We start from the raw sequence: 20,311 nt of genomic DNA, 5'->3' as shown, positions 1-20,311 counted from the left end.
TACTGAAATAAACTTATCAAAAGGAGAATATATTTACACTTCTGAGGCTTTTCCACTTGGGTTTTTGTCCTAATTTTAATATATGAAAAATAAGTATTAGTAGAAACAAAATATGAATCTGTGGTTTCATTGATTCAGCTTTTCATTATATGAGTGGAAGTCTTTAGTAACCTTGCTGCTCTTCTGAGTATACAGATTTGCAAAGAAATAATTAATAAACACAGAAAAAAGAAGATGCAGTGGGAAGAATCATGTTTATTATGCTAACACAATATTTAACCCACTGTGAATTACCTCTGTTACTTCATGTTCTTATTTAATTTGGAGCAAGGACACCCTCTGTCTTCACCACATCAGCTTCAGAAAACAAGGGACAACACTGAGGCCAGATTATGTTTACAAGAAGTGAGGAAGAAACCAGCAGCAGGAACAGACAGTTGTTAGCTATGTATAGTTTTGGAAAGGTAATTGAAAACTAAAGGTTTAGTTTTCTCTAAAGTGATATTTAAAATTGGCATCTCCCCAGTGATTTGAAGGTGTAGGCTACAAGAAAGGGCTTGTTTAGTGCCCAGAAACTGCCAGAAATAACATCCTAGCAGTGTTGTGAATGAGAGCTTCTCCAAATGGGTAATGTTTCCCCCTGCTTGTGTCATACTCCACTTAGGAAAATAAGTTCAGACTGGAATTGTTTTCTATCCTTAGTTCCCGTCAGGACAACTCTTGTAGTTTGTTACATCCTATTTATAATGATACTTAGCTTAAGTAGCTAATCCTGCTCCCTTTAAAACATTGCTAAGACTGCTCAACCCTAGTGCCTTTTCTTCCATGAGTAACCAGAGTTTTTCTACTTTTAGGTGACAAAATTAAGTCTTTCCTCTCAACCATCTTAATGTACTTCTAATTTAAATAACAAACTTACAAGTTTTCCCACTGTCTGAAAGCATGGAAGAGGAAAAAGTACAGGTAGTTAACACCAAATTCAGCAGAATTTCTACAGTATGAATCAGCCTAAAACAGATTTGAACTCTGACTTATGAAGAAGAGAAATCTGGAACTTTGCCAAGTATGCAAAATTGACTGACTGAGCTCTTCATGTGAGATGTAGGACATCAAAGAAGTCACAGGAGACTCACACATTTTTACACAAAGCCAAATTAGACCTTCACTTCTCACTCTTCAGGGGACACACACATGGCAGTACTACAGCTGTTGTTACATGTCAGTGTTCCTGCAGCAGCAAGTCTGTCTCAGAAGGTTTATCACACACAGATGCTATTCCAAGTCATTCATCACCATCTCCATAGCTTCTTGCTTTAAGCGTTAAACATCCACACTACACAGTGAAATTATCATCTGCTTTTTAAAATTCTGATTAGATCAGTGAAATTATCAGTGTGTTTTATTGAGGTATTTGGGAGACAAGGAGGGAAGTTGTCACAGGCAGCTCCAATTTAGAATTTGACTATACCAAGTGAAATACTGAGGGATGTGTGCACATTTAACTGGTTAAAGATTTCTGGGGAGGCTAACTGCTGTCTTTTCATAGCCAGGTCTCAGTGTTTACAGCACAAGTCCAAACCGAGGATTAGCAAACAAAAGATAATACAAGTACAGCACATGTAGAGTTTCAGGAGATGCAAAGTGTAGACTTAGACAAGACTCACGGCTTAATGCTGATGAGATCTCTAAAGCTTCCCACAGCACCGCCTCGGTTCCGCTTCTCAGCATCACATTTTTCTTTCGTCCAGGTCATCTGGATATTCTCAGGAACAGGGTCTCCCTCATCTTCTTCATCTGAGTAGAGGCTCTCCAGACGTGTTATTGAATGTCTGTCCTTTACCAGCTGAGCCTGGAGGGTGCATGAGTGACAAGGTGAACTCAGAGACTTTATTTTATGCTCTCTGGTTCTCTTTAAGCAATGGTAAGATTTTTTGTTCCATTGTATCTTTTATTTTTCTCAGTCAATTTAGCCTTTAGGAGAGCTCTGATACCAGGCATCTGCGCTAGCCAAAAGTCTTACATACCAAACTGACTTTAAACAGTTTTGATGGGTGTAAGCCGAGCAGAATTTGGACTGACAGAGGCCTGTATCTATACAAGAAAAAAAAGTCAGTCTAGCTCACATCATGACATGGTCAGAAACAACAGACAAGACCGACCCAAAACTGACAAATAAAAAAAAAAAGCTTGACAAACACATGCAGCAAAGATGGATCATCTTTCATAGCTACACGTCACAGACACTTTTCATAGCCATGTGTCCTGTTAGTCCAAACTGGAATGACATCTTCAGAAGGAAAACAGGATATGCTATAAATTGAGACAAATACCGGATATCCCATATAAAGAAAAAACAAGAACTACACACTATTTGGGGAAACAAAAATAGCTACACTAAAAGTATTTCCTTACATCTTTAGAACACAGGAGGTGAGTTTAAGCAGCAGCTACATAACACACTACTAGGAAGGCACTTCATGTCACCCCCCTCAGCAGCCCATAGAGAACAACCACAAATGACATACCTCCCTTTCCCTCTCAGTTTTTGTCAGCCTCATTTGCCTCAGCATCTGAGATCTCTGCTCCATCATAAGAGTTCTCTCATAAGTGTATGCTGAGATATCACTATTGTGCTGCAGAAATAAGGACAAATATTGTGCTTGTAATCAAGTCATAACCAAACATTGCCACTTGCATAATGAAGTGAAAAATGGGCTCAATTGCCTTACCATTTCTACCACTTCTACCTCTGCCTCTATTCGGAGTTGATACAGGAAAGTAGCCAAATCCTTCTTCATCTGGATGCTGTTGTCATCCATCTGAGCTACAGTGAAAATTCTCATTTTGCATTTTCTCCAAACCTGGTGAGGGAATACAAACTCTCAGTTATGAGAGCCAATAATATTTTGCACTACAAAATAGAAACGCAGCAACATATCCACTCTCATTTATCGTAACAGGCTCTACAACTGGACCTTGTTTCTATAAACTAATGTATGCAGAAGTAAGTGTGGAGCTGCTTACTTTGTGCTGTTTCAGAAGAAAAGGAAGCAACATCAACATGCCTCCATCATGCACAATCCACCACACATCAATGTTGCCTTCATTGTAACGCTCATGGTTGCTTGGGTAGAAAGAAACATTTTTGGGAACCAGCAGAGCCAGATGAGCTGCAGTTGTGCAGCGAACAGTACCTGCCCAGGAGGGGAAGAACACGGTTACTTCCAATTCTGCAAGAGTCATCTATGGTTAGAAAAATGCTACTCACTGAGCAAATGTCAGCAAACCATAGAAGTCATCATTTAAATAAAGAAAAGTATGTACAACAAGGCTTGCACAGACAGGTCAGTCCAAATGACAAAGCCAGGGTAAAGCAGATTCGCAGGAACACAAGCCCTATTTCACATTTGAAATAAAAGCAGCAACCTTCAAAGCTAAGTATGAGGAGACAGCATCTGCTCTCTTCTAATTTGATTAAGTAACTGGACCATAGGAGGAGAGGGATAGAGGCAAGGAGAGTGTTATCCAGTACTGAAAGATGGGTTAGAAGCAGTGACAAGACAGAGATTATCTAGGAAACAAATTATAGTTTGCCATAAAATCAGCATTTAAGTCCGTAATTTTTTAAACGTTTGTTAGATGCATGAGTTTTAGCTGCTAGATTAATCTTTGAAGATCTTTCTTAAGTCTTTTACCTACAGGAAGTGGTATTTCAAACAGAGCAGTTTTGTAAGAAAATACCTACTTCCCCATCAATGCCTGAAAAACAGACTACAACCCAAACCAAATTTCACAAGGATTCTGTTAAAACCCCGTGTGTACCATGTATGTAATAAACATCTCTGTTCACAATGTCTGATCATACAGAACCTTTAAAGCTCACCTATAAATGTCTTCCAAGACCTTGGATCTTCACTCTGTCTCCAGCCATAGGGCCACCCCAAAACCACAGTGTTGTGCTTCATGCCACCAAGTCCACAGGACTGGATCAAGTGAGCAATTCCTTCTCGAACCTTATTGGCTACAACTACTTGACAAAAGCCTTTCACCTTCTCAATTTCCATCATATTCTTAATAGTCTGCAAGACAGACAAGGAAAAATCTCAGTTTTCCTTTCCAAAAGGAACTCCTAAAATTTCTCTATCATGGCATTACAATGTAAATTCCTGGGTCACATGTCCATAGGTAAAGCACATTTCAATGCAAAGCTCTGTACATCAAATTTCCTTAATAAAACAAAAGAGAAAACACCCACTTGTTTAGAACAGTCTCCTCCCAAACATAATAATTTCTAACAGATTAAGGTAAGGGGTTTTTGGTTTGTGCTATCATCTCTTATTCATAATAGTAGTTAGTGACATCAGTGTTACTATTTCACTTTCCATTTTCTCGTCCTGTAACACTCACCTTTTTAAACCCAAGGCAAACTGACTTCATTTGCATTTCCAGTTTCAGATTCCCATGTTAACATGTTGAGTTATATTAAATTTATAAATATAAGCACCAAATCCCACACACCTATCAAGTATACCTTTTATTTGTTTAAAAACTAAATAAACTTGATCAACACATGGCTCATGAATTAGTTTTCCCTTTGTAATAATTCTCCTATATGTAAAGCCTCTGGGGAAGAAAACAAATATGCTGATGCTCTACAGATATAACCAGGGCTATGATGTCACGTTTACACAATGAGAAAGACTAATTTGAAGGACCATCCTTCAATGCTTTTTGTAATAAATTTATCAATACACTGAAAAAGAACACATTTGCTAAGTTTGACAGTTACTGAAATGCTACTATCAATATTCAGAAAACTAAACAGTCCTCTTCCCTCCATTAAGCAGCATACAGAAAACTTAACAGTAATTCTTTCCTATAAATGAAGACAGTTTCATGCAGCAAGGCTGTTCGCACACGTTGTGAGCATTGATCTTGCATTCCCAAAGGCACAACTGGCAGCTGAAACATGTATGCAAGTCCTTCACTGAACAGCTGTAGTACTGCTCAACTAGTCCTGTATTTCATGGAAGCCTTATTAAGATGCTTTTTCCCATGTATGATTAGGAAACAAAATTTCACATTACCTGCCCACTCACCCCTTTTTATTTCAGGTACTTAAGACACTGACCTGCTCAGCAGCCTGGGCTTCTCCATAAGTTTCCAAGAAATTCCCCTGGATGACTGATCCTATGATAGTCAAACCTTTACCAGCTTTCAGCTGGGATGCAAATGTTAACAGTCTAGGGTATTTTACATGCAAATCTTCATCAAGTTTCAGAAGCACCAGCAACTGAGGCCTGGAGAAAATAAAAAAGACAATGTATTTTTTAACTAAAGCTTTAACAAAAACACATGTAAAAACTGCCTCTCATCACTTATATTGTGCTTGAATATTAACTCTGAAACATTTTTTCTGTATGTCACACATTCGAGGGGTTTTACTTAATATTTTGTTTCTCTTGATTAAAAGCAGAAACTGTGGGAATTCTGCTGCTGCATTGGTTTGACAGTAATAAAACCTGCTGATACACTCAGCTTAAGAGGCTTGCATAAAAACACTTGTTTTTCAAGGTTCTTTTAAGTACTATTAGAGTGCACAGTGTTCATACTGTACTGGATACTTGTGCCAAGAAAGTATCTGTATTCTGTATCCAGAAACCTGGCACATGGAAAACACACATTTTCATCTAAATGCACACCCCACTTGCTTTTTGTTCTTCAAGGTATTGCTACCTATAATTTAGTCATTTTCTGACTGGCTGAGCAAGTATAAAAAGATCTATAAAACTCTGTCTTTGATAGATTCCTAGTCCTCTTATCCAGAGCCCAAGGACTGTACAATGCCCAACCAAGAGGACGGCTCTTGCCCACTTAATCTGTTTTCAACACCAAGAAGGGATGACATCAGATGGAATAATGTTGGCCACTATTCATTTCCTGACCTCTACACCTCTGTACTCACAGACTTTCCATTTCCCTAGGTTCCACTCCTGAATTCACCAATTTGGAGTCCAGTTAAAGACCAAAAGGCACCAAAGGTCTGCCCATACAGGGTCCACACAGCAGGGCTTGGCAGTGGCAGGAAAGCTTACTGCAAACTCAACACTTCTTTTTTTTAATATGCTAGGCATTTAAACTCATTCATACAGATCAAAAGCATCTTGTTCAGAGTCCAGTTTAACTCCTTTAGTGTAAGCAGATAACCATGCCAGTCATTTGATTAGTCCAAGATGAGTACCTCCAGTTCTTGGTGTGTGGAGGGCCCTCCTCCAGCCTGAGTAAGGCGTATCTCGCTGCGCTGAGTGACAGGCCCCGGATGCCATCACCCCATTCCTTCTCTGCACTGTGAAGGACAAACAGTTCAGCCAACATATGGCTCCATGAGCACTTAATTGTGCACTTATAGTGAGCCTATAGAGGTTTGAGCACCTTACAATAAATTTAATAACATGACACATAGCATGGGTCATATCTACATTTATAATTTGTACCTGAATGTCTGTGATATCCCAGACCACATAAGAAAAATGCAAATGTTTCAGACAAACACATGTGATGACACCACCATTCTGGGCTTAATTTGTAATCAACACAACAGAGAAGGCTTCCCAAGCATACACAAACATCTGACATTTCAATATCTGATTCAGTTATTAAGCCAAATTAACTTATACAGCCACACTACAGCCTGACTCCATTCAACGTCAACAATCTCCAGCAATCCATTCTACAGATTCAACTTGTCAAGGACTGTTCTAAACAGGCCTTTATGCCATATAAATTGGAATAACACAGCTGGCATCAGCTGTTCTGGGCCTGAAGTAATCATGTGCAGCACACAGCAGATACACCCCAAAAAGTTTTCTACTTCCTGTGACTCAAATTTCACCAAACACCTTTAGAGGCTCAACAACAAAGCACTTCAGGGGCTTTTGTTTAGCACTGACATAATAAAATAATGCAAATAAATTAACTAATAAGGAAAGCCCTCCAAGTCATCCCTGGACAGTTCCATTTCCAAATGTTAAGACTGGAGATAATTCATTAAAAATAGACCCAACCTCCCTCTTACCCTTTTTTATTCAGTTAATACTTACCCTTGGTATTCGATGTACTTGTAAATCATGCCTGCAATAAGCATAGCTACCAAAGCATAGTACCAAGATGAAATGAACATCAGTGCCAGGCAAATACTCATGCCTAAAAATGAGAGGGCCCTAAAACAAAAAGCAAAGGTTTTAATAAGTAGTGGGGCAGAAAAGCTAAAAAAAACTAGTCGATTACACTCCTGCTCCTTCTTCTCTAAACTGTCTATTCTGACCTGGCAGTGAAAGTAAAGCCTCCAATGGATCTCTCCAGTCCCACCAGTTTTAGTATCCTGTTGTTAAAATGAAACTCCCATGCCATTACATATATGAGTCTAGCTCACTAGGAATATCACATTCATGTACTCTTGTTAGAACTGATACCCAGAGAAGTAAAAGATGGCCCCAGCCCTCATGCAGAGGGTTCTCAAGTGCAGACTGCAGGCTCAGTGAGGTGCCAGCCTTTCACTCACCAGTGGTAGTATTTAAAGCGAGGCCGCCAGTTTGGAGTTCGCAGAAGTGTCTGGACTGCACATGCAAGATTCACAAAGAGGTAACACATCAAGAAAAACCTGCAAAAGCAAAAAAACAACCCCAAAGTGCAAAACCTTTTAGCATGCACATTTATAGATTCTGGCATATATTATAATTACACGATTGATTTCAAGTCAAAATGCCTTGTCACACGTGCACACCCCTCTGATTTTTATTAGCCTGAACTATCAGCATAACGTAGCTAGAACAATTTTTTAATTGGATCGAGTTAGATCTATTCACAACATAATGCTGTCTTTGTTCGGTAATCAAAATGTTTTCCCAAACCAAATAAAAACATAACAAAAATTGCTTATTCACAGAATACTCCAGAGCAGAAACAAATAGATTTATATGTAGAGCCAGAAGTCAGAGGACTCATAGAAATTACAGAAGTGGAATTCAAGCTTCTAGGAATTTCTTTACTTTTAAGATATAGTTCTGAAAGACAATCAAACTAGCAAACTCAAAAAACTCAAGAGTGTTTCTATTCCCTCCCTGGAACAGCAACCAGCCTGTTTCTTACATTGAGAGAATTGGAGCCACCATGTCAAGTGAAGCAATAAGGATTCCCAGCTCAGCAATTAGTGCTGTTAACAGAAGAGCCCATGTCGGTTCACCATTTGCTTTCCCATGACCAAAGATCTGAAGAAACAGAAACATTATGCATACCATACAAGTATTTTATACAGTTGTAATGGGAAAAAAGCAAATTACATTTTTAACAACAAAAGTAATTCTTCTATACACTTCCTTTTCTAGAGCAAGGAGTCAAATTATTCTAATGGCTTTCTGTGCTTCACTGAATTAGATTCGACTTCTTGATAAAATTACCATTTATGTCTAGTTAAACTCCTTGAAGTATTCCTTGTTTTTAACAAAAGAAAAAAAAAATCAAAATAAACAACATTGACCCTCACTTCAGTGCTGGGCAAACTGGGGAGAATACATTTGATTTCAAGAGCATGAAGTCAGAGAGCTGGCTAGGCAGTATGAGCAGAAAGCCTTTTGCAGGCGTACGAACCCAGAGGAAAGGGATGATGTTGTCCTTGGCTATGGCCTGCAGCAGCCGGGGCGCTCCGGTGAGGCTCTGCAGACCTGCTCCACACGTGGAGAAGAAGGAGCCGATGACAATGACCCACGGCGAGGGCCAGGACAGCGTGCCCACCACCAGGTTCTTGCTCACCGCATCACCGTACCTGCAGGCAGCAACACACTCGGGCATTCAGACTCTGAGGACTATTTTGAGACTCACGTTTGGGGTTTTTGGGTCAGTTTTAACATGTCATTTGAATGCTATTATTAATAATACCATATTATTAATATACTAGACTATATTATTAATAATACTATATTATTTTCTTAACTAGAAAACATGGAAAGTAGCAAAAATTCTGAGTTACTTCTGATACACAGACTGGAAGGGTCTGCAACTTGATTTCAACAATTCAAAAACTTTCTTTTCATTATATATATGTTTAAATTCTTGTATTATTATCACAACACAATTTCTCACTATCACCAAAAAAAGGCACGAATTAAGACACAGGATGAAAAATCTGAGGGAGCCATGCCAGAAAATATCAAATCAAATACAAGAAGATTCCAAACCAAATGTTTACAATTCACATACAAATATGGTTCAAAAGGCACCCAGAAGTAAAATAAAAATAAAATAAAATAAAAATTAAAAAAAATAAAATAAAATAAGGGGGAGGAGTGGGGCATGCAGACAAGACGGGCAAGAACACACCTACACTGCAAAAAAAAGAAGAACAAAGGAGAGCATTAAAGCAGTAAAACTTACTTATCTCTCAGGACAACACCTTCTATGCAGGCTCCAAATAATAACACACAGCTGAAGTCTGGAGGACAGAATGTGCTAAGGAAGTAGAACTTATTTAGACATGGCACATCAAAGTATTGCGGGAAGGACAGAACGTGCCTCCATCCCATGGCATTTGCACTCCAGCATCTCCACAAGTATGTGGTAAAGCTGGCAAGTAAATTAATGTCTCACTGCTCACATATACCTTCTAATGTCACAGAGAAAAAGTTTTTCTAAGTTTCAGTTTTTAAAAAATACAGGTTTAAATGTTATGATAAAGAAGAAAAAAATCAAATTAAGTATTTTTACACTGAAATGTCAATTTCATCTTTGGCTAGTACAGGAGCTGATATTAAAATCTTTCTTTTCTCACTCCTTCTCCTGTGTCTGAAGATATTTTGAACATATGGCAAACCATTACCTTGCATGTTATTTTTTTTGTACTCTCTGCTGGCATTCACATCAACAGTAAGTCTTTGACTATCAGGTTTGTTATTAAACTATACTGCTTCTGCACTGGGGAGCACAAAATACCTCAGGCTTTTTGGATCTGGCATTCCAGTAAAGTTTTTGATCTTGTGAATTAAGTTCACACAAATAGTTAAATCTTAAATTCTATCTCTGAAATGCAACTCTAAGTTATGAACTGTAATAAAATGAGAAACATTGCTCCTTAAAGTGACAGTGTCAGCCTCTCCCAGGGTGGCCTATGAACATGGACACATCCAGTGACCCACTGAGTGAGGCCTGAGATGCCAACAGAGATGGGGGTTATGGCTGGGACCTGCTTTAATATTTATTATGTCCACAGCAAATGCTGACTCCTTGATCCAGGGTCAGTTCCCAAAGTGACAGCTGGGAAAGGCTGCGCTCCTGAAGAGCTGGGATCATGATTTACAGCTTGGCAAGTTTTGACAAAAAACAGGAATGAAACAGCAGAATTTCCAGGAGAGTCACCATCTCAGCCAACTGTCCTTTGGGTGAGATTGATTCAGAAAGCTCTTTTGACTGTTTTTTTATCTTTTATGTTGACAAATTGTCCTTTAGGACACCAAGAGCTAGATAACGGTGAAAGATCTTGGCTCATCTCTTCTTTAGCAGAAGAGCAGGGATGAAGAGTCTTTCCTAAGCACAGCTCCTGTCATCTTAAACCCTGAAGAACTGAAAAAACACTTGGGAACATTTAGTCTAGTTTCTAACTCCAGTTAACCTTGTCCTAAAATGTTCAAGAAAACCCATACTCCTTACAGTCACTCTAAATAAAAGGCTTTTTTTTAAAGAAAGGAACTGATGTATGAGCAAATTCAAAAGGAAATCTATGAACTTTCCGATTAAAGCCTCCTCTCATCTTAATGTTTCACTGCAACCCAAAAAAATAAAAATATCTCCAAGTACACCACCAGCCTGAAAAGCTACAGATCACTGTGTGGCAAAGAACAGCAATGGGAATGCAAAAGAACAGAACCCACCACAAAAAGGGGGATGGAAAATAACAGGATAATAATTACAATTCTTTCAGTTCAAGGACTGATGTTCTGCTACTTTTGGCTTTTTTTCCACCAGCCAATCATACTTGCACTGACAATTTGGTGACCCAAAAGCAGTCCCACAAATCAAGCACAATGTACCAGCACTGCAGTCATTTTAAAAGGATACAGACTAATGACGTGGTAACAATGGCAAGAATTGTTCCAACAGGGATGGATTTCTGTGCATCTTTGAGGTCCCCTGATCTGTTTGAACCAGCCATGATACCTGAAAGTACATTTTTGTAAGATCACAGGGTGGGAGGAAGCTCAGAAGCCCAGGAAGCCCCTTCATCCCAGCACTCTCACCAGTCACTGAAGGGAAGAAGATGCCAACCAGCACCATGAACGACGTGGCAATATCTGAAAGCACGTACAGGTGCAGGTTGTTCTTCTGGCCTGCTACATCCACAGAGGGCTGATGTGCTCTCTCCAGTATCTCTCCTTTTTCCAAGTAATTGCTCCATAAGTTGTCTTCAAGGTTATTATCACACCACAGAAAAGAAAAGCATGTTTTCAGTTCAAAACTGTTCTCATTATAATGGGTTTACAACTGAGGATTAAAAATGCAGTTCAGTGATCAACACAAAAAAACCACAAATATCAATAACTTACAGAAGTCTAAGCAACTTACCCTTTATTACTACTAAATGTAACATTCTTTTAACCTCATACCTATTTTAATCCAAGGAAATACACTGAATATTTTATGAGCTACCATGCCACAGAGTAGCTCAAAGAATGCAAAGCAGCAATATTGACCAGATTTCTAGACAGAAATGAGTTTGCTCTTCAGTCAGTGGAAGACTTACAGAATTATATGTTTGGCATTTGAAATTTCACTAACAAATGCTGAGTCTTCTTGTAATCTCAGAAACTAGATTGCTGGTTTCTGTGAAAATGGGAATCTTCAGCACTCAGCACCTGCACGAAGCAGCTGTTCTCTAGTGTTCATTTCAATAATGAACACTTTTCAATTATACTTTATTCAGGAGTGGGCAAAGAAGGAGACACACTATTTCTATGCAAGATAAGCACTCTTATCTTTCAGGGCATAATCTTAACCTGTCTAAAGTGGAGAGCTGTCACCGCAGAGTTCTGAAAAATGTTAATAACTCATTCATGTTAGTATAATTTATAATTATAGCTGACTTCATGCTGAAATTATGAGATGAACAAGGCAAATTTAATCAATTTTACAGCACACAAGTACTATATCAGGACAAAAGTGCCATCTCTTTTTTTTAAAGGTTATATGACTTGACTTTCTTTACTGAAGATAATTTTCTTCACTGTAATTACATTTCTTGAGTCCCCCTTTCTTAACCAGCAGGGAGGAGTTTGACCCATATCAACTGCTCAACATGCCTCCTCTTTAAGGGAAAAAAAATATTCTATCATACCTATTAAAATGCCACTAGCAGCTCCTGGAATTCCTGCTATCTCAGTGACATTGTTCATTAGGAAATATTCATCACAGTGTTCAGTGGTTAAGTTTGTGGTGTGGCAGAAGAGCTCCCAAAGCTTAGAGGCCACAGTTATGTTATCCTTAACTACAGTTTTGGCACAAACGTCAAAGTGCTCTCTTGACAAAGTCCTGTTGCCCAACATGCAAATCCTGGAAGGGAAACATGAACATCAGTGTTATTGGGTTTTACTGAGAAAATGAAATCCACCCTTCCCCATATTTATTCTTTTATACCATGTGAGAACTGCAAGTGGCTCTGGTCTGCTACATCATTTCCCACCTTCAAAAGGATGGTGGTAGCACGACAAAGACTGTACCTGTTCCCTTTAAGGGCCAGAAGTATAAAGCTACTTTTTGGGAGAGGTATAAAAAGCCATGTCAATGTGATTCATGGAATTTGATCAATTTATCTTAAACAATGAAAGGGAAAAATTAGGACACTTTTTTTTTCCTTTTTTGTTGTTTGGGTTTGTTTGGCTTTTTGTTAAAGAGAACTACTGGAGTAGAAGAAATGTGAAGAGTGCTAGAATTCAAATTATTAGATACTTAGAATATCTAAAGATATTTGGAATCTCATTAACCCAGTTTCTACATGGCAACACTTGAATGACCCCTGACATTTTAGCTTCAGAATTAGAAACATATATTTCAAGCACAATAAGCAGATTCTTCTTGTCAGAAGATACTGTGCTTAATTCCTAAAATCCTCCACTGCCTGTTGTGTTTGGTCTAACCACAAACATCATTTATTCCAGCACTTAAAAAAATTTTAATCCACTTGTCCAAAGAGAATTCCACAAGACAGTGATCTAATGTAACAGCTTGCTGCTACTGAAAGTTCATTCAGCTTTTCTTCCCACTGTCAGAAAACACCCACAGGAAAACAAACTTTCTTGCATTTTAATTGTTTCATAGGTCTTACTGATCACTGAAGACAGGAAAATGGAAGACACAGGGCCATTTTTGCAGGGTTTGCAGGCCTGTGAATTTAACTTCCAAGAAGCCTTCCCCTCCAAAATTAAAAATAAATCCACTATCTTGTTACCTCAGAAAGAAAAAAATAAAAAAGAGGAAACAGTCCAAGAAGAAAGATAGGGAAAACATTCAAGAACAACCTAAGAGGTAATGAGTGGGTGTAGAGACATTGCTTTACTGCTGTAAACCTTCACTGTTGTAAATATTATAATCATTGGGCCTTAAATATCCAAAGGGAACACTTGAGGGCTGCAAGTGCTTAGTTATGGTCAGAGCATTCCAAGATGTGAATAATTATGCAGATGCAACTCCTCTATTTCCATTCCATTCATCTCTTGTTGGCAGTATCAGAAAATACAGTTTGCATTCTCGGTAAAACACATGCATCCACATTATTGCTGCTCCAGCTCTGGGTTCAAGAGGCTGATTTCATGTTTGGCTGCCAACATGCCAAGGAGTTTGTTTTGGGTCCAGGGCAGGCTCCTCACAGACCAAGGGAAGGTTTTCTGGAGCCTCAGCACTGCCCCACATCACACTCCCAAGAGGTGCCCAGTTCCTCAGCAAGGAGTTGACCAAACCACAAATTTCCAACCACAAAGGCAGTGTGTCATGTCTGACTGGCCTGGGGAAAAGGGATCTGCCAAACTGCTCCCTGAGAACTGCACAAATAACCAGCACCACTGCCACTCAAACTTTAACAGCCATGGGCCAAGAGATTGGGTTGTCTTTGCAGGAAGCAGAGCAGTGTCAGCCTCCAGCAACCTCACCATGAGACTTCCTTCTACCAAAACAGTTTAAAAAATGTAATTATGTGGTCATTTCACCCTAAGAAACTTCTGTTCCATAAGCTGCACTCACTGTCATTATATACAGCTAAAAATATTTCAAGTAATTCACAAAAAAAGGTAGCTTCAACAATGCGTCAGGCACAAGTTTTAAGTAACCTACATTAAACCCCAACTTCCAGACCCACAAGCAAAGCTATAATCCCATCCAGAAACATTACTCACGGAAAAACAGGTGGATCAAAGATGGACTTGATAGCTCCAGCATAAATGGACAGTATGGATATTACTACGCAGGCCAAGAAGAGGGAAGCAAATTTGTTCACATACTTCACCCCCACGAAAACCACCACTGCCATGAGGATGAGGAACACAGTGCCATATACCCTCATGTTGTTCAGCATGGCACTGGATGCATCGTGGGCACCAGATGGATGAAAAATTGCTGCTTGTGGCACAATGTATGTCTGAAACAAGAGAACGCAAAAGTGAGCAGAGGGAACACCAGCACAGAACTCTGTCTGGAGTCATGTACCCATACAAGAAATGTAAATCACTTTCCATTCTGCAACAAGCTCTTCACTAGGAACCTTTTACAGGAAAAGTCAAGAGGTAACAGCTCATTCTATGTCAACAGTACAACTGAGCCAACCTTATCAAAGATGAGCATGTCTTGGATTAAGTCATACTTTGATATGTTTTGTCAGAAGAGCTCCCAGTCTGGATACTCACAGAGTGTGCAGCTTCCAATGGGAAGCACTAGTGGTAAAGAATTGGACACCAAGGAACTGGAGACCTTCTAGTCTCTTCCTGTAAATGTGTATACAAACATAGGACAAGAACACTGTGGTACTTTCTATGTGTTATTTGTCTTTAAAGCAGGATTACTCTGGTACTACTCACCAATAAAATCTCAATGGCACCAAGGATATACATGGCTCCTGCAAATGTTGTTCCCAAATAAAAACACAGCCCTACAGCTCCACCAAACTCTGGGCCCAATGACCTAGATATCATGAAATAGGAGCCACCAGCTGTGAAACAAGAAAAGTGAGAGTAAAATTAAAATTTATTCTTATTTATTTTTTAATATTCACAAAAAGAATACAACAGAATTATACAGGGTGTATCTGCTACTTTGAGGTTCAGCTGAAGTATCTTTTTTGTTAGCACAGGGGTAAAAACCAAATAAAATTATCTTTGGCCTGACTGATACGAAGAAGAAACACTAGATACGAATTCAGGCTTTGTATCCTGGATTAAGCAAATTTCTCTGGAATAAATCATGCTAACATCTTATAGCAACTTAAGTTTTGGGGTTTTTTATTTCCTTTTTAACACAATTGAGATATTTGCTAACCACACTTACCTGGAACAACACCGTTTGTGGCAATTGCACTCATTGATATGGTTGTCAACATAGTCTGGGGAAAACAGGGGAAAGGAAGAAATTGTGTCAACAACATTTTTTAAAACATAACTTATTTCTTGATAAAATAAAGCTGCCACTGCACATACGATACAGTATTTCTATTTATTCCGCCTGTCATTATCTAAAAGAAAACAAGGGCAGCAGGAATTTAATCACTGAGCTGTTGAGACTTCTGTTTGAGAGATGGCCTCTGCTTTATCAGGTCAAACAGTGGGTGTCTGCAGACAAAGCAAGATAAGAGAATGCAGGTGTCCCTCCATCTGCAGAGCTGCAATTCCAACAAAGGCTGGTGCAGCAGAGTAGGCAGCCCTCACCTGGGGCAGGCACGGAAAACAGCTATTTGCTGAACAAACACTATTTTGAAGATTGTGTTTACACTAGATACAGTTTGCCAGTTTAGAAGTAGCAATAAAAAAAAAATCCCACAGCTACGATCATGGCAGAGTGCCTGGCATAAATCTGACTTTTCTTTACACAAGCACCTACAATGTTGCCTCTCCAAGTGTCTCAGCAGTTTCACAGAGGTTATGTCACATGCATTATTGTACCCAAATACTTACACAACAGCAGCAAAGCAATACAATCAGGAAGGACTGAAGAACTCCAGCCATTCCCACCATCCAGGTCAGCCGAAGAAAGAGAATAACCCCGAAGATATTCTGCATGCATGGCAAATACACCCCCATCAGGGTGCCCATGCTGGGTGACTGAAAAAAACAAAATTGATATTCATTAATTGAAGTTATTCAAAGCAGAGATAACCAAAAAACCTAGAAGTTGATTTCTTTTAATGGCTTTCTACCTGGGAAACATTAGGTAGACATACTCAAAATACTGTTGTGCTGGACTTCCAAAAACACAACAAATTCCAGAATCATGAATTTCTGACCAAAATTATGACCCTGCTACATACTGAAGTAATTATCTTCAGTATTTAACAATTATTACTAAGAACAGGATATATATTTTTTTTGTTTTTTCTAGATCCAGAGAGTTTCTAGTGTGAAACATGTTGAGCGCTGCACACCTCAAATAAGATAGAACCTTACCCTACTGCCTAGAGTTCACAAATTAGTTTCAAGGAAAACATATTTTTGTCATGTTACAACTAGAACAGATTTGGAAGCAATCTGGAGACATGCATAATGTATTTTCTTCCATTTTATATATTCCATGCAAAACTAATGGTTCTACCCTTTCTTATGCTCAATGTCAGCATCAGACGCTGAATTACTTTTGACAGCAACTGAGAAAATACAAGTTATGTGACTTCACAGGCACGTGACTGGCCTTCAACACAGCATCCTGCAGAATAATTATATAAAATAATGGCATCAAAGTGCCACTGGTAAGGGCTTTATTCCAAGGAATATAAAAGTGTTTGCAGCATTGGCACACCTGGCACTAGCAGCATTTCAGAGTCCCAAATCTCTGTGGTTTCCTGCCAAGACATTTCATTGCTTTTGCTTTCTGAGGTTTCCTTTTGCATTTAAAATTATACTGAATTCTAAAACACAAGGGGAATAGAGAGTGTCACTTCTGAAAGGCTCATCCCTTTTCATACTCCCTTCTAAAAATAAACATGAATTCCAAAACACATTAGATAGACAGCATTTAAAGAAACCCTTGAACGATCATTCAAATGAGAAGGATATTAAAGGGAGATGACAAATCTTGTTCAAACTTGACTCCACATAACATTAACTAGATGCAAAAATAGATAGGACCTTTATAGATAAATTAAGTCATGAACCCAAAGCAATAGTACTTAAGACAAGCAATAAAACATCTGCCAAAAACTTTACATAAGGTAATTCAAGAGTATATTTCACTACACAAAGCAAAATCTAGAAGAATCATGTTTGTAAGACCATCAGGTCAAAAGCAACCAAGGAATTTAGTGCTTCAATGTGCAATTACATGTTACAATCCAGAATTTCCTCACCTCCACTAGAAACCTGCCCTGCCAGACATGAAACAAAAATAAATTGTTGTCTTCTGATAGTAACAGAAATGACACTTGTTACGTAAGTGTCCTGATCAGGGCAAGGTACGGATTTTTTACTGAGTTAGTCCAGTGTTGTAGTTGAGGTGGATCTTCATGGAGTATTATTTACAGTGTACTGGTTTCCTCAGGGAAGGGAAGGTTTAGATACTTTTGATTCCAGCTGCCTTTAACTGCACAAACATTAGCTGAGAAAGGACTAAATAATGTTGCCAGGCACTGGGCAGACTGTGCCCAGCACAGGGGCTTCCCACTGTCTCATTAATGCATACTCTGCCTCTCAAGGACACATTCCACATAATTTTATCATCATCTATCTGACCATTCATCCATCAGTCACTCCCTCACAACATCTCTGAACTCACAAAGTGAATTTATCAGACATGTGGGTATCTCAGGATAAAAGAGTTAAAGAATTTGTCAAAACTGGCATCTGGGAAAAGAAAAGAAGCCCAACCTGTTGCTCCTAAACAGGAGAAGCAAGTGGACCACAGTTATTGTGTTTTCTACGTGACAATCCTCCACACACTATGAAAGCAGGTGAGATTTCAGCCTGCCCTTTACACACCTCCCAAAACCTGCTTCCTTTGGATAAGAATCCACTTTAGCTCAGCTCTTTCCTATCTTCTGCCCTATGTGGTCCCTGCAGCTTTGCTCCACTATTCCATCATCTTCTCCCCCTCCCTCCTAAGTGGCCCCTTAAGCCTATCAAGTTACAAGCTCACTTTGACCACAGAGGAAGAGAAATTGTGCATTAGCTGTGCACTTGTGAGACCACTGCAGAGCACAGCAGCCTAGGAAATGCCCAAGTCCTGCCCACAGCCAAAACCCAAGCCACAGTATTACTGAGTGTATCTCAGGCATAACAGTTTAGTCTAGATTTTCTTACTCTGTGGGAAAAAAATACTCATAAGAATATTACCTGAAATATTACTTGAACCAGCTTGTTCACAGAAATATTTAACACCAGTAATCTGCACTGACTTCACCCTTTTTTATAGCATCTAATCATCACTAAGTGATAGTAAACCAGTGCTAAGTCTCAACAGAATGTGACCTGAAACAAGGGTATTATTATGATCAGCCTCAACAGCAACCACATGAAAAAATGTAACATCCCGTGCTGCATAAAGGAAATAAAAGACAGATATTTTGAAGAACACTGTTTTAGAACAACCAAGAAGGGACAGAAAAATCTCGAAAACAGTCTCAATTTCAGGGATGCAGATCATGTTTCTGCTCACTCTCATCAGCTGCAGACACATAATTTATGTAAATATTGATCTGAGTCTGAAGGACACTATTTCCATTGTGCCAGTGTGATGGGTTATTAAAGCACTTGGCTGCAGGGCTCAGGGACATTGATCATCAATGACAGCTCTTACAGTTGCTCCGTAGCATGAGGACAGACAGCAGCAAAGAAACAAACTGCCTTGTTAAAGATACATGAACTAAAACAGTTTATCTAATTTTTTCCATCATGAGAAGGGGATATTTCTACAGCACAGTGACTGTTAAGTGTTTTCTTGAAAGACTGCATGTAGAAAAGAAAAAGCAACCCAATTTCTACTTTATTACATTGGAGTTGTGTCAATTTTACCTGATGTACACCTAACACAGAATGCTACTACCAAAAGTATTTAGTGGGGTTGCTGAAACAAGATAATATGTTCATATTAAGATGTTTTCCACTGAAATGAAATTAATTTGAAAGGATATGATTTGGCAGGCAGGGCTGTGCTAGGTCACAAAAAGGTACTCTCAGTGAGACCTGCCTTACCTGCTCAGAGAATTACAGTCACTTACTGAAAGGTCGCTTTCCTCAGTTCATTTTTGAATTTCAGATCTAGAGCCTCCTCACCTGCCTTGCTCCAGATCCTGTCTATGAGATGGCAATCCCAGCAAGTGACAGGCAGGGCTACTTTTTGTCACACCAGCTGAGCACACCCAGTGCAGCACTCACAAACAGGTGGGTTAACAGTGGTTTAGCCACTTAAAACAGACCTGCTGGTGCTGGGGTAGACTGCCAGCCTTCTGTTCTCATGCTCAGGTGGGAAGGAGAAGGTAACAGCAGCACAGTGATATATGCTTCAAAGATGATTAAAAACAAACATGTAGAAGAATCCCATTTGCACTGTTTCTGAATACCTTCAATCCATGTCCTTGTCCAGTTACTGCTTTTGAATTTCCTTGGTTTGATGGTTATAATTATTGGCCAAGTTTTTCAATCGTCTTATATTCTGCAAGATGTTTAAAATTTTATATTGTTCATGGCAAGACAGGGAGAAGAAATTCAACCTGCAGTTATGATATTGCAGCTGATGTAATTTATCCCAGAGACAGACATGCAAAGGTTGGCTTAAGGAAACTGCAGTGTTTACACAGAAAACACTGAGACATTAATACAGGATGATACTGTCACTTTTGGAAAGGTTACCAAACCCCTTTTACAGAAAACATCTGAGAAGTCTGTGAACACACATTTCTGGGACATGGGAAAGCATAATGGAGGAAAACCCAGTTATTAAGTCTGAACTCCATTTTGCCACAGAAGCAAAGCTTTAATGAAGATAATAGTCCTTTCTAATGGCAGTAAATAACTTAAAAATTCACAAGCATGAATCATACCTGGATGTAGAAATATTACCACCACACCATGCATGGTACTCC

The 20,311-nt window shown here is 39.0% G+C and overlaps 1 protein-coding gene across 4 annotated transcripts in view; it reads right to left on the bottom strand.

The window, feature by feature from the left end:
- SLC12A4 (solute carrier family 12 member 4) overlaps window positions 1-20,311 on the bottom strand; it is a 45,139-nt gene that overhangs the window by 2,549 nt on the left and 22,279 nt on the right. For 3 of the 4 annotated variants that reach the window (XM_085071833.1, XM_085071836.1, XM_085071835.1), the window contains 20 exons: window positions 16,197-16,343; window positions 15,574-15,628; window positions 15,108-15,238; window positions 14,430-14,671; window positions 12,380-12,594; window positions 11,286-11,450; window positions 11,107-11,205; window positions 9,430-9,487; window positions 8,647-8,821; window positions 8,149-8,267; window positions 7,562-7,660; window positions 7,101-7,220; window positions 6,242-6,346; window positions 5,132-5,300; window positions 3,884-4,079; window positions 3,025-3,194; window positions 2,730-2,861; window positions 2,526-2,633; window positions 1,665-1,849; window positions 920-934 (listed from right to left, as the gene is read on the bottom strand). In XM_085071833.1, coding sequence (XP_084927959.1) covers window positions 920-934; window positions 1,665-1,849; window positions 2,526-2,633; window positions 2,730-2,861; window positions 3,025-3,194; window positions 3,884-4,079; window positions 5,132-5,300; window positions 6,242-6,346; window positions 7,101-7,220; window positions 7,562-7,660; window positions 8,149-8,267; window positions 8,647-8,821; window positions 9,430-9,487; window positions 11,107-11,205; window positions 11,286-11,450; window positions 12,380-12,594; window positions 14,430-14,671; window positions 15,108-15,238; window positions 15,574-15,628; window positions 16,197-16,343 — 2,705 coding nt within the window. The remainder of the gene's footprint in view (window positions 1-919; window positions 935-1,664; window positions 1,850-2,525; window positions 2,634-2,729; window positions 2,862-3,024; window positions 3,195-3,883; window positions 4,080-5,131; window positions 5,301-6,241; window positions 6,347-7,100; window positions 7,221-7,561; window positions 7,661-8,148; window positions 8,268-8,646; window positions 8,822-9,429; window positions 9,488-11,106; window positions 11,206-11,285; window positions 11,451-12,379; window positions 12,595-14,429; window positions 14,672-15,107; window positions 15,239-15,573; window positions 15,629-16,196; window positions 16,344-20,311) is intronic. The other variant, XM_085071834.1, reaches the window with a different exon arrangement.

Source organism: Lichenostomus cassidix, chromosome 11, assembly GCF_008360975.1.
Source record: "Lichenostomus cassidix isolate B80296 chromosome 11, HeHo_3.0, whole genome shotgun sequence".
Lineage (NCBI taxonomy): Eukaryota > Metazoa > Chordata > Aves > Passeriformes > Meliphagidae > Lichenostomus > Lichenostomus cassidix.
Note: the sequence above shows the minus strand (reverse complement) of the source record. Positions and strands in the feature narration are given on the sequence as shown.